General features: G+C 46.5%; 1 protein-coding gene across 8 annotated transcripts in view; it reads right to left on the bottom strand.

Annotated features, from left to right (window-relative positions):
* Window positions 1-13,226, bottom strand: part of NMNAT3 (nicotinamide nucleotide adenylyltransferase 3) — a 79,232-nt gene that overhangs the window by 53,728 nt on the left and 12,278 nt on the right. For 7 of the 8 annotated variants that reach the window (XR_012160809.1, XR_012160812.1, XR_012160810.1 and 4 more), the window contains one exon: window positions 95-246. Coding sequence is in view for 3 of the 8 variants with exons in the window: in XM_073359985.1 (XP_073216086.1) it covers window positions 95-246 (152 nt within the window). In the remaining 5 variants the exon portion in view is untranslated. Of the gene's footprint in view, window positions 1-94; window positions 247-3,016; window positions 3,281-13,226 lie in introns of those variants that run through there. The other variant, XM_073359986.1, reaches the window with a different exon arrangement.

Here is a 13,226-nt window from a genome sequence, read left to right as displayed (position 1 = left end):
CAATCAGCCCTTAGTTCCGAGACTGGAAAATCCAACCTTCCTTTCAAATACTCCATGTTCCCCAAGAGGGCTGCACAAACTCCATCCTACTGACCTGTTTGATGAAGGTGATCTCTAGCCAGCTCAAATAAACGCATGTGCATGTTTGTGATGGGGTTAAAGGAGCCACACGCAAGGAGAACAAGAGGTAGCCGGCTCTTCATCATGACCGATACTGCACACCAAGATCTTGACCGGCATTTCACCCTAAAGGAAAAATAACTATTAAAATAACTCTTGCCTCAGAGAGGTATTCCACAGCTGTTTCTCACAATAATAAATAATGAATTACCATTTTCAGAACTGCCCATCATTGGAACATTAGTAAAATGTCAAGAGATCAGCAGACAGCACCATCAGAATATATGCCAGGTGAGTATTAAATCAAAACACCCTATATTTGTACAGAAATTAAATCTATGGACACACCCCTAATAATGTTCTGGAAACAGAAAAGTTAGGAAAGTAATGCTACCAGAAAATAAAAGGTCTTCTGAACAAAATAATTGCTCTTGAGAGCGATCACCAAAACCTTCATGATCTTAATGTTTTTTACAAAACATACATTTTTGCATCATGACAGGTTTCAGAGTAGCAGCCGTGTTAGCCTGTACTCGCAAAAAGAACAGGAGTACTTGTGGCACCTTGGAGACTAACAAATTTATTTGAGCATAAGCTTTCGTGAGCTCACACACACCCAGCCCTCTGACCTGACCCCTGCACCCCCCACACAACCCAGCCTCCTGCCCTGACTCTGCACCCCCCACAACCCCAGCCCTGACTCCTGCACCCCCCACATACCCAGCCCCCTCATGCCCCATGTCCTAACTCTTGCACCCCCCACATTCCCATCCCCACCCCTTGCACCAAATGGGAGCTTCCCAGGTAAGCACTCCACACCCAAACCTCTTGCCCCAACCCTGAGCCCCCTCCTTCATTCTAGCTCCTGGCCAGACCCTGCACCCCAACCCCCAGCCCTGTGCTCAGTGCACTCCCACCCTCCGCTCAGTGCAGAGAGAGAGGAAGAGAATGGGCTAGAACCAGGGAGAAGATAGGTACCCACTCTATGTGGGTAGGGCCGGGATCCCAGACCGGCAGCGGGCTAAGCGGGGCTGGCAGCCAGAACCCTGGCTGGCAGGAGCCGGTGGACTGAACCCCAGACCAGCAGCGGGTTGAGTGGCAGCAGGCTGAGCCGCTCAGCCCCTTGCCAGCCAGGGTCCTGGCCGCCGGCCCCGCTCAGCCTGCTGCTAGCCTAGTTGAACGGAACCCCAGGCTGGCAGCGGGCTGAGTGGGCCAGCAGCATAAGATCAGCATTTAAATTTAATTTTAAATGAAGCTTCTTAAATATTTTGAAACTCTTTTTTACTTTACATATGACAATAGTTTAGTTATAGAACATATAGACTTATAGAGAGAGACCTTCTAAAAACGTTAAAATGTATTAATGGCACGCAAAACCTTAAATTAAAGTGAATAAATGAAGACTCGGCACACCTCAAAGGTTGCCAACCCCTGATCTAGACCATCCCTGACAGGCATTTATCTACCCTGTTCTTAAAAATATCCAATGACGGAGATTTCACAACCTCCCTACACAATTTATTCCAGTGCTTAACCACTCTGACAGTTAGGAAGTTTTTTCTAATGTCCAAGTTAAACAGCCATTATTGCAATTTAAACCCATTGCTTCTTGTCCTATCCTCAGAGGTTAACACGAACAATTTACTCCCTCCGCCTTTTACGTACTTAAAAACTGTTATCATGTCCCCCCTCAGTCTTCTCTTCTCTAGGCTAAACAAACCCGCAGACTAGAATGGGAGAATTACTTCCTGTGCCTTGCTTACAAAACTCCTGCTAATACCAAAAAATCAATCATCATTCTGGGATATATGAACGTTACAGAGTTAAATATGTGTCAGCAGTGTAAGTGTACTCCCTATGCCATTATCTAAATCACTGATGAAGACATTGAACAGAATCGGATCCAGAACTGAGCCCTGAGGGACCCCACTTGATATGCCATTCCAGCTTGACTGTGAAGCACTGACCACTACTCTCTGGGAAGAGTTTTCCAGCCAGTTATGCACCCAACTTATTGTAGCTTCATCTAGGTTGTATTTCCCTAGTTCAGCGGTTCTCAAACTAGGGCCGCCGCTTGTTCAGGGAAAGACCCTGGTGAGTTGGACAGGTTTGTTTACCTGCCGCGTCCACAGGTTCAGCCGACTGCGGCTCCCATTGGCCGTGGTTTGCCGCTCCAGGCAAATGGGGGGTGCAGGAAGGGCAGCAGCACATCCCTTGGCCCACGCCACTTCCTGCAGCCCCCACTGGCCTGAAGCGACAAATCGTGGCCAGAGGGAGCTGCGATTGGGCGAACCTGCAGACAAGGCAGATAAAAAAAACGGCCCAGCCAGCCAGGGGCTTTCCCTGAACAAGCGGCGGCCCTAGTTTGAGAACCACTGCCTTAGTTTGTTTATAAGAAGGTTATGTAAGACAGTATCAAAAGCCTTACTAAATTCAAGATATACCACATATACCACTTCCCCCCATCCACAATGCTTGTTATCCTATCAAAGAAAGCTATTAGATTGGCTCTAGACTGTTCTCAATGGTAGCAGATGACAGAACGAGGAGTAATGGTCTCAAGTTGCAGTGGGGGAGGTTTAGATTGGATATTAGGAAAAACTTTTTCACTATGAGAGTGGTGAAACACTGGAATGCGTTACCTAGGGAGGTGGTAGAATCTCCTTCCTTAGAGGTTTTTAAGGTCAGGCTTGACAAAGCCCTGGCTGGGATGATTTAACTGGGAATTGGTCCTGCTTCGAGCAGGGGGTTGGACTAGATGACCTTCTGGGGTCCCTTCCAACCCTGATATTCTATGATTCTATTATTGGTTTGACATGTTTGTCAACAAGGGTTGTAGCATGATTCAGGGATATAGTTACAGCACAGCTAGATCCATCTACACAGCAAGTCAAACCTGTGTTCAGGTTCTCCAACATGATTATTGTTGTAGTGTAGTTGACCCTTAATGATCCATAATGAGGAAGCCTCTTCTCCCCTTCACCGCCCGTTTTTACTCAGAACAGCTTAAATGTAATGATATGGCAATAAATATATTAAGCAGTACACATTTGCTGCTAATTTTTAAAGAAAACTATATAACTTGTGTTGACCCTAAAGGTCCTCCAGCAGCTGTCCCACAAGGCCCCATTCCTTGCGACAGTGATCGCTCTGGACTGGTCGCAAAACTTTAAACTTCACTGCCCCGAGGTCACAGAGAACAGATGTAATCCCTGCCCCCCATCCCCCTGCATGTTTTTGAAATGCTGAGCAAGGGGGATGTTGCTGCTTTGGGGAGCCCCCAGGTAAGCACTGCCCAGAGCCCGCCTCACTCTATCCCAACCCCCTCCCACACCCAAATTCTGCTGCTGGGGTGGGAGGAAGGTGCGTAGCCAGATAGGGAACCTGCTGGCCCTGCCAACCCCTCCCGCCAGCAGCTGCAGGGGTCCCGGGCTGCACAATGCTGCTCCCCTGACCACCAAGCACCCAGGCTTCCCTCCCCAGATACCCCCCCCCCAAGTTTTAGTCAAGGGTAAATAGTAAAAAAGTCATGGACAGGTCACAGGCTGTGAATTTTTCTTTACTGCCCATGACCTGTCCATGACTTTTACTAAAAATACCAGTGACTAAAACGTAGCCTTAATTACTCAAAGTTTTATATTAATAAGCAATCTATTTGTCATAAAACATTTCCTGAATCTTTTTTGTTATCTGTATTGTTACAGACATACTTGCTGACATATTTGAAATAAATTACCAAAATAATTGAAACTGGCATAATTACATTGTGTAGTTTTGACAAATAAAATATGCAGAATTTTAAAATATTGTGCACAGCATTTTTAATTTTTTGGAACAGAATTCCTCAAGGAATAAAATGCCAATCCCTTCTCCACTGTTAGTGCAGCTCTCATTTTGGTGTCCCTGTCCTGGAGGGCTGGGGCAAGCCCAGCACACAGATCTAGGAATGTGGCTTTTTACATCTGAAAGTTCTGCAGCCATTGCTCGTTGACCCAAATCTACATTATGATGCAATCCCACCAATCAGTGCTCATTTCTCAGGCCCAAAAGCTGCACTCCGCCATCTGCAGCTCCAAGACCACCACTAACGACCTTGAATTGTTTTTCGCTGTCCCTCAGTAAACTGACCCCCAAAGACATTCTAGGGGGGTTGTGGAATCCCCATCACTGGAGATTTTTAAGGGCAGGTTAAACACACGCCTGTCAGAAATAGTCTAGATAATACTTAGTTCTGCCATGAGTGCAGGGGACTGGAATAGATGACCTCTCAAGGTCCCTTCCAGCACAGGCGCCAGCTTCTAATTTTTCCCAGTGGTGCTCAACCCCCACTCAGCCCCAGGCCCGCTCCCACTCCACCTATTCCCCCAAGTCCCCACCCTGTCTCTTCCCACCCCTGCTCCACTCCCCGCCCTTAACACACCCTGTCCCCACTCCTCCCCCTTCTTCCCTCCCAGTGCCTCCCCCACGCCACAGCGGGTGGGAGGCACTGGGAGGGAGGGGAGGAGTTGATTGGCAGGGCCATCAGCAGGCAGGAGTGGGGGGGGGGAAAGGAAGGGGAGGTTGGCTGCTGGTGGGTGCTAAGCACCAGTTAATTTTTTTCTATGGGTGCTCCAGCCATGCACAAGCACTCAGGATAAACATGCACAGTGCCGGTGCAAGTAGTCAAGTATGCACATGCCCGAGTGATTTACAAACTTCAGCAGATGTATGCCGACATAATGTGAGCTGACCAAAGTTTGTAGTGTAGATATGGCCACAGGAATAGCCCTGATTCAGCAGTCAGGGTACCTGACCCAGTGCCAACCCCTAAACACAGAACGAGGCAGGTTAGGATTTGCACTAACTGAGATAGTGTTATCCTTTCTTGAAGCTGTCTAACCATAGAGATATGCACTAATACAGGGGGTCCCTTGTATACACTGGGGTTGTGCTCTTGGAAAGGGCAATGGATACTGAAATGACATATACCAGGGAATTTTTCCCCATAAGAAATAATGGAATAAGAGGGGGATGCATTCACAACTTCACCACATCCACTTAAGACAATGTTCTTTTCGCTTAAACAGTGTAGCATTTTACAATGACAGGTTCTACAGTACACATTTTACACATAAAACATTGAAGAAAATAATGTAGAACCCTACTAATGCCGTTCAAACACACAGAACATTTTAATATAGTAAATACAATACAGTAATACAGTATAAAACAGCGTCAATTACACTAAACTTAGGTAGGATAGCTAGGTTTTCTTGGGCTGGCTTTTCCGTGGCTGGCTTTTGGTTGCAGAAGTCTTAAAAAAGGATTTTATTGACATTTGCTCTCTTGCATGAATCTCTGAACGATTGATCTCCCTGTAGCAAGCCACTGCATCATTGAGAGCCCTTCAGACTTTGGCAGACCGTTCACGAAAAGGATCACTGCTCTATATGATTTCCATCATCTCATCCAGCAATCCAAAGAAACGGGAGAATTTCTTTGTTGTCAGACTTCTGGCTTCCTGCCCTACGTCATCATCATTCTTGCTTTTTTCGGATATCCATTATTGGTCCAGCTCAATCAGTTCCTCATTTGTTCAGCATGAGACTACAACAATTCCTGTACACCCTCCTCCTCCACCTTCTTGAAGCCGACATTCTTCGCCAACTTGACAATTTCTTGCTCGAGAGCAGGAATGACATCAAATCCCACAAAGCTGTGGACAGCATCTGGCCATGCACAGCGCCAAATGCCATATATACATTGTGAAGTGACCTCTTCTATTGACGCGGCAACGTTTTCCACAACATTCAAGATGTTGTAGGACTTCCAAAACTCCTTTACACTGGGCTTTCCTTCACCGGCCGTCTCCTTAATTAGCATGTAGAACGTTCTCCGTAGGTAATAAGCCTTGACCGTGGCCGGTGGACGCAAGTACAGTACTGTACTATACTATACAAGAGGGGAACATGTTCTAATTTATATCAGTCCCGATCCGTGCAAACGACAGATATGCAAATCAGGACCAACATAAATCGGAACATGTTCCCCTATTGATGAGCGATGGATATCAGAAACAACGGATAAGTGAGAGATGTATACCAGGGACCCCTTGTATAGCTACACTGACTGCTGGATGAGGTTATTCTCAGGTGTAGACAAAGCACACATCTGCACAACTTTCTGTATGACATTAATTAACTAAAGGCTTAAAATCAAGCAGAGTTATAGCAAAGGGAACAGGATGAAGAGTGTTAACTGCCTTTTCATCTAAGCTCCTGAGAGAATCAAATGCAAGGGAAATGTTAACTTTAACTACTATTATAAAAAGGAAGGATTTGATCTCCCAGATTCGAGGCAAGATTGGGCAATTTACCTTTTCCCCAACGGGGAGTATGTCAGCTGTACTGATGGAGCTAAAGAACTGAAAAACAAATGTGCTTGTTTTAGAAACTACTGAGAAGGTTCTAGGCCTGAATGGAAATGGATCATAAGTTCAGGCAGGGAACGTCTGGGAGGGGACGGCTCCTGCCTCATACTGAGAATGAGGGGCGATCAGCAGGTTCTCTCAAGTGCTTATATACGAATGCACAAAGCCTTGGAAACAAGCAGGGAGAACTGGAGGTCCTGGTGATGTCAAGGAATTATGACTTGATTGGAATAACAAAGACTTGGTGGGATAACTCTGACTGGAGTACTGTCATGGATGGTATAAACTGTTCAGGAAGGACAGGCAGGGCAGAAAAGGTGGGGGAGTAGCACTGTATGTAAGGGAGCAGTATGACTGCTCAGAGCTCCGGTACGAAACTGCAGAAAAACCTGAGTGTCTCTGGATTAAGTTTAGAAGTGTGAGCAACAAGAGTGATGTAGTGGTGGGAGTCTGCTACAGACCACCGGACCAGGGGGATGAGGCTTTCTTCCGGCAACTCGCAGAAGCTACTAGATCGCACACCCTGGTTCTCATGGGTGACTTTAATCTTCCTGATATCTGCTGGGAGAGCAACACAGCGGTGCACAGACAATCCAGGAAGTTTTTGGAAAGCATAGGGGACAATTTCCTGGTGCAAGTGCTAGAGGAGCCAACTAGGGGGGGAGCTTTTCTTGACCTGCTGCTCACAAACCAGGAAGAATTAGTGGGGGAAGCAAAAGTGGATGGGAATCTGGGAGGCAGTGACCATGAGTTGGTTGAGTTCAGGATCCTGACACAGGGAAGAAAGGTAAGCAGCAGGATACGGACCCTGGACTTCAGGAAAGCAGACTTCGACTCCCTCAGGGAACGGATGGGTAGGATCCCCTGGGGGACTAACATGAAGGGGAAAGGAGTCCAGGAGAGTTGGCTGTATTTCAAGGAATCCCTGTTGAGGTTACAGGGACAAACCATCCCGATGAGTCGAAAGAACAGTAAATATGGCAGGCGACCAGCTTGGCTTAACGGTGAAATCCTAGCGGATCTTAAACATAAAAAAGAAGCTCACAAGAAGTGGAAGGTTGGACATATGACCAGGGAAGAGTATAAAAATATTGCTCGGGCATGTAGGAATGAAATCAGGAGGGCCAAATCGCACCTGGAGCTGCAGCTAGCAAGAGATGTCAAGAGTAACAAGAAGGGTTTCTTCAGGTATGTTGGCAACAAGAAGAAAGCCAAGGAAAGTGTGGGCCCCTTACTGAATGAGGGAGGCAACCTAGTGACAGAGGATGTGGAAAAAGCTAATGTGCTCTCTGCTTTTTTTGCCTCTGTCTTCACTAACAAGGACAGCTCCCAGACTGCTGCGCTGGGCATCACAACATGGGGAGTAGATGGCCAGCCCTCTGTGGAGAAAGAGGTTGTTAGGGACTATTTAGAAAAGCTGGACGTGCACAAATCCATGGGGCCGGACGAGTTGCATCCGAGAGTGCTAAAGGAATTGGCGGCTGTGATTGCAGAGCCATTGGCCATTATCTTTGAAAACTCGTGGCGAACGGAGGAAAGTCCCAGATGACTGGAAAAAGGCTAATGTAGTGCCAATCTTTAAAGAAGGAGGATCCTGGGAACTACAGGCCAGTCAGCCTCACCTCAGTCCCCGGAAAAATCATGGAGCAGGTCCTCAAGGAATCAATCCTGAAGCACTTACATGAGAGGAAAGTGATCAGGAAGAGTCAGCATGGATTCACCAAGGGAAGGTGACTAATCTAATCGCCTTCTATGATGATATTACTGGTTCTGTGGATGAAGGGAAAGCAGTGGATGTATTGTTTCTTGACTTTAGCAAAGCTTTTGACACTGTCTCCCACAGTATTCTTGTCAGCAAGTTAAAGAAGTATGGGCTGGATGAATGCACTATAAGGTGGGTAGAAAGTTGGCTAGATTGTCGGGCTCAACAGGTAGTGATCAATGGCTCCATGTCTAGTTGGCAGCCGGTGTCAAGTGGAGTGCCCCAGGGGTCGGTCCTGGGGCCGGTTTTGTTCAATATCTTCATAAATGATCTGGAGGATGGTGTGGATTGCACTCTCAGCAAATTTGCGGATGATACTAAACTGGGAGGAGCGGTTGATACGCTGGAGGGCAGGGATAGGATACAGAGGGACCTAGACAAATTGGAGGATTGGGCCAAAAGAAATCTGATGAGGTTCAGTAAGGATAAGTGCAGGGTCCTGCACTTAGGATGGAAGAACCTAATGCACAGCTACAGACTAGGGACCGAATGGCTAGGCAGCAGTTCTGCAGAAAAGGACCTAGGGGTGACAGTGGACGAGAAGCTGGATATGAGTCAGCAGTGTGCCCTTGTTGCCAAGAAGGCCAATGGCATTTTGGGATGTATAAGTAGGGGCATAGCGAGCAGATCAAGGGACGTGATCGTTCCCCTCTATTCGACATTGGTGAGGCCTCATCTGGAGTACTGTGTCCAGTTTTGGGCCCCGCCGTACAAGAAGGATGTGGATAAATTGGAGAGAGTCCAGCGAAGGGCAACAAATGATTAGGGATCTGGAACACATGACTTATGAGGAGAGGCTGAGGGAACTGGGATTGTTTAGTCTGCAAAAGAGAAGAATGAGAGGGGATTTGATAGCTGCTTTTAACTACCTGAGAGGTGGTTCCAGAGAGGGCTGCATGGGGGGGGGGGGGGGGAGAGGACGCGGTAGTGCTCTGCCTGCATTGCTACGAGTGCCTGTATCGAGTCCGCTTGGCACTTCATAATGCTTAGCAGCTGCTCCATGCTTTGGTGCCGGCGATCCGCATTCTGCTGGCGGACCCTCCTTTCACTCTCCTGCCACTCCTGCACTTTTTGATTTTCATTAAGAGACTACTGCATTACTTCATGCAGCATGCCCTCTTTGCTTCTACGTGGCCTCTTCCTAATTCTTTGGAGTCTTTCAGCCGGGAAGAACAAGGATGGCCGAGATCTAAAGGTTGCATCTGTAAACCCAAAATGCAACACTTAACAGACGCAGCATTGTTCACACCAGACAGAGCAATGATTCGCCCATACCCAAAGACAAGCACAGTCTACCCAAAAGCAGAATTTGTCTGTCCCAAAGCGAGCCCACATAACCCACAGGAGCCCCAAATGGTGAGTAAGAACACAGGGTCAAGGGGGACAGACTGTTTCACTGCCATACTGTCCTCTGGGGCTCTATGCCTTGGGGAGAGCTAACAGCTGCAGGGGTCTGCTGAACTGAACACTGTACCCACATTTTCCACAGGAGTTCGTCCTGGAAAATATCTCGCTGCTGAGGGTGACCTGGGAAGCAAGGGAGGGTCTTCTACTACAATGCGGCTTCAGCCCTGGCCCTGCATATTGCCTGTGTGCAGCAATGGTCCCCCCGCCCCACACGGCACAGTGGCGTGGACTGTTAAGCTTGACTGGGACAAGGAGCACAGTAGCTCTCCCAAGGAATCTGCACAAGTACGTTGCCCAGCTTCTGCATGAGACCTTTGAAGAGATCACTGAGACAGATTACCACAATGTGAGAGAGCACATCAACACTCTATTCCACATCCAGCCCTAACCCTCCTCGCCCCAAGAGCCTGCACCGAACAACTTCCTTCCCAAAATAAAAGCCACTTGCCAGGCACCTCCTCTGGTGTTTATCCTTCCCCAGGCACCAGCTGCTGCGACTGCCTACCTTCCTTCTGGCTTGAGAACAGCTCCTGGCTGCATGCATCCTGGATGCCGGGGTGTCTGCCTCCTCCTCAGCACCCTCACTCCCACTTTCCTCCTCCTCCTCTGCCTTGTTGAACTGGGCTCTGAAGTGTCCATGGTGGAGGTGGGGTTGCCCCCAAGTATTGCCTCCAGCTCTTTGCAGAAAGAGCAGGTCACAGGGGCAGCACTGGAGCTGCGGTTTGCCTTGCGGGCTTTTAGATAGACATTCCGCAGCTCCTTCACTTTAACCCTGCACTGTTGTGCATCCCGGTCATGGCCCCTTTCCATCTTGGCCCTTGATATCTGCCCGAAGGTATCATAATTCCTACGGCTGAAGCACAGCTGGGACTGGACAGCTTCCTCCCCACCAAACACTGATGAGGTCCAGCACCTTGCTATTGCTCCATACTGGGATTACCTGGTGCGTGGAGGCATGGTCACCTGGAAATATTTGCTGAGAATCTTGCTCAGCAAACAGGAAGGGGATTTTCAAAATTCCCAGAGAATTTAAAGGGCAGGTCTGACGGTTGATCGCCTGACGGCAGGGCAAAAGAGTTCAAAGTGATAACCAGAGTGGCTAGAAGAGGCATTGTGGGACACTTCTGGAGGTTGATTAGAGTGCATTAACAGAGCAAGGCATCCACACTGGTGCTGTGGCTCTCCAGCGGGGTGCAGCAAGCATTATGCTTCTCATCGAGGTGGATTACCAGGAGCTCTAGGTGCCTTGCCAGCGTGGACGTGTCGTGAGTTAGGGTGCCCAGGGCTGCTTCAATGCACTCTAACTCACAAGTGTAGCCATGCCCTTAGTTTCCCATCCAAATACGCACCCCGGCATGGCCCTGATTAGTTGGTTAAAACATATAGGACCAGAGCACAGGGTGGTATGACTACAGAATTGCAATATATAGTGTCGATTCACTCTACTATTTTTCTACAGTAAATTTGGGAAACAGAACTATTCAAATGTGTCCTAAAAAAATCTCTAGCTGTTATACTCTATTACGCATCCATCATTTTTTTAAATTATGGCTTGTCACTGGAAAAACTTTTCTTTTAAACCGTTGGTGCTAAAAGGTGAGAGGCAACGCAAACAACAAAGCCTGGCATTTGCAGATCAGCTAGCCAGACCATTTTATTCAGCAAGAAACAGAAATATTAAGTTGCATGGTAGCATTTTATGATTGTGCAATTACCGCACAGCAAACCAGATTCAATTCTGCTCTGCTGCATGACAAAAATGGCAATCATTTAAGATAAGGTTACATTCCCATGTAGTTCTTTTTTCAAATAACTGCTGGGCTTCAAAACCGTCTTGATATGCTTAAAGTTATTTGCTGCTACATTGCTTAAAAACTGCAAGACAGCAGAGCATAAGCCCATTCAGCTGCTTACTGCCCAGGTATCATATATAGGAGATGTGTGTGCCTCAAAGCATCACAAGGTCTCGGAGCCTGAAATCCCATTAGTAAAAAAAAAAAAAAAAGTGCCTTGGGAATGCTAGAAAAAAATATTTCTACTGCATTTGTGAAATAAGGGTAATTAAAGCAACAGATCAGAGGAAGAGATATGCATGTCATGTTTGAGGTTTAAAAGGATTTTTTAAAGTACTTTATTGTCTATGATATTATAGCTTTGATAATTTGGCTCTGTAGTATGAAAACACCTTTATATTTTACTACTGAGAAAAATAAGGATGCAAGCTTGAGAGTAACAATATTGCTAAGAGATCATTATTATATACAGGCTCAAGTATCGCCACAGTAAATGGTTTTGTATACTCATTCAAAAATGTGCTTTTCAGGGTATTCCAATTCAGATGTTCAAAAAATCACTTCACAAAAAGTTACGATTCGTTACAATTAACATTTATCTGTAACTCTTTTGGACTACTTTGCAGGTAGGGCAGCCTTGCAAAACCATCCTGAAAATTTACCAGCCCAGGCACAAAATCTACTTGCCCAATTAGATCATGATGGTGTGCATAAGAAAAAAAATTGAAATAAAAAATAGTTATTCAGCAGGAGCAAGTCAAATTTTGTAAGGAGGAATGGAAAAAATTTTGGGGGTATAAACCACTTCAGAGATTAGCACACACTACCCACATTTTTAGCTGTTAATTTTTTCATTTTTTCACTTAGCTCTAGCTTGGTTTTAACAAAAAGAATGTTAAAAATGTCTTTAGACATTTTATATTTAAAATTTCCCCATCAATTTAGGTGGGTGGGAGGGCACTGACTTTGGCTGTGGTTCTAATCAGATAAAGCCAACATATCTTTCTGGTTCTGTGTTATCGGTCTTCAAGGATCATGAATCGGAGTAAGTGCAGTGATCTGGTCAGAGATTTTGTTAGCTTGCTGCTGCAGAACAAACAGCTGAAGTTCAGGTGTTGTTTTTAATGACAGAGGAGATGACTTAGTGCTCTAAGGCCATTTCCACACTACGAAAGTACTCCGATTTTACAGAAGTCGATTTTTGGGAACAGATTATATAAAGTCGAGAAAAGAAAAGGAGTACTTGTGGCACCTTAGAGACTAACCAATTTATTTGAGCATAAGCTTTCATGAGCTACAGCTCACTTCATCTGAGAAGTGAGCTGTAGCTCATGAAAGCTTATGCTCAAATAAATTGGTTAGTCTCTAAGGTGCCACAAGTACTCCTTTTCTTTTTGCGAATACAGACTAACACGGCTGTTACTCTGAAACCTATAAAGTCGAGTGCATACATCCACACTAAGCACATTAATTTGGCGGTGTGTATCCACAGTACCATGGCAAGCATCGACATTCCGATCGGTGCACTGTGGGTAGTTATCCCACAGTTCCCGCAGTCCCCGCTGCCCATTGGAATTCTGGGCTGAGCTCCCAATGCCTGATGGGGCCAAAAATTTGTCACAAGTGGTTATAGGTAAATGTCGTCAGTCAACCCTCCCTCCGTGAAAGCAACAGCAGACAATCAATTCACGCCTTTTCCCTGGATTGCCCAAGCAGATGCCATAGCACAGCAAGC

This window comes from Lepidochelys kempii, chromosome 9 (genome assembly GCF_965140265.1).
Source record: "Lepidochelys kempii isolate rLepKem1 chromosome 9, rLepKem1.hap2, whole genome shotgun sequence".
Taxonomy (NCBI): Eukaryota; Metazoa; Chordata; order Testudines; family Cheloniidae; genus Lepidochelys; species Lepidochelys kempii.
The sequence above is the reverse complement of the archived record's forward strand: the minus strand, read 5'-3'. Positions and strand labels throughout refer to the sequence as shown.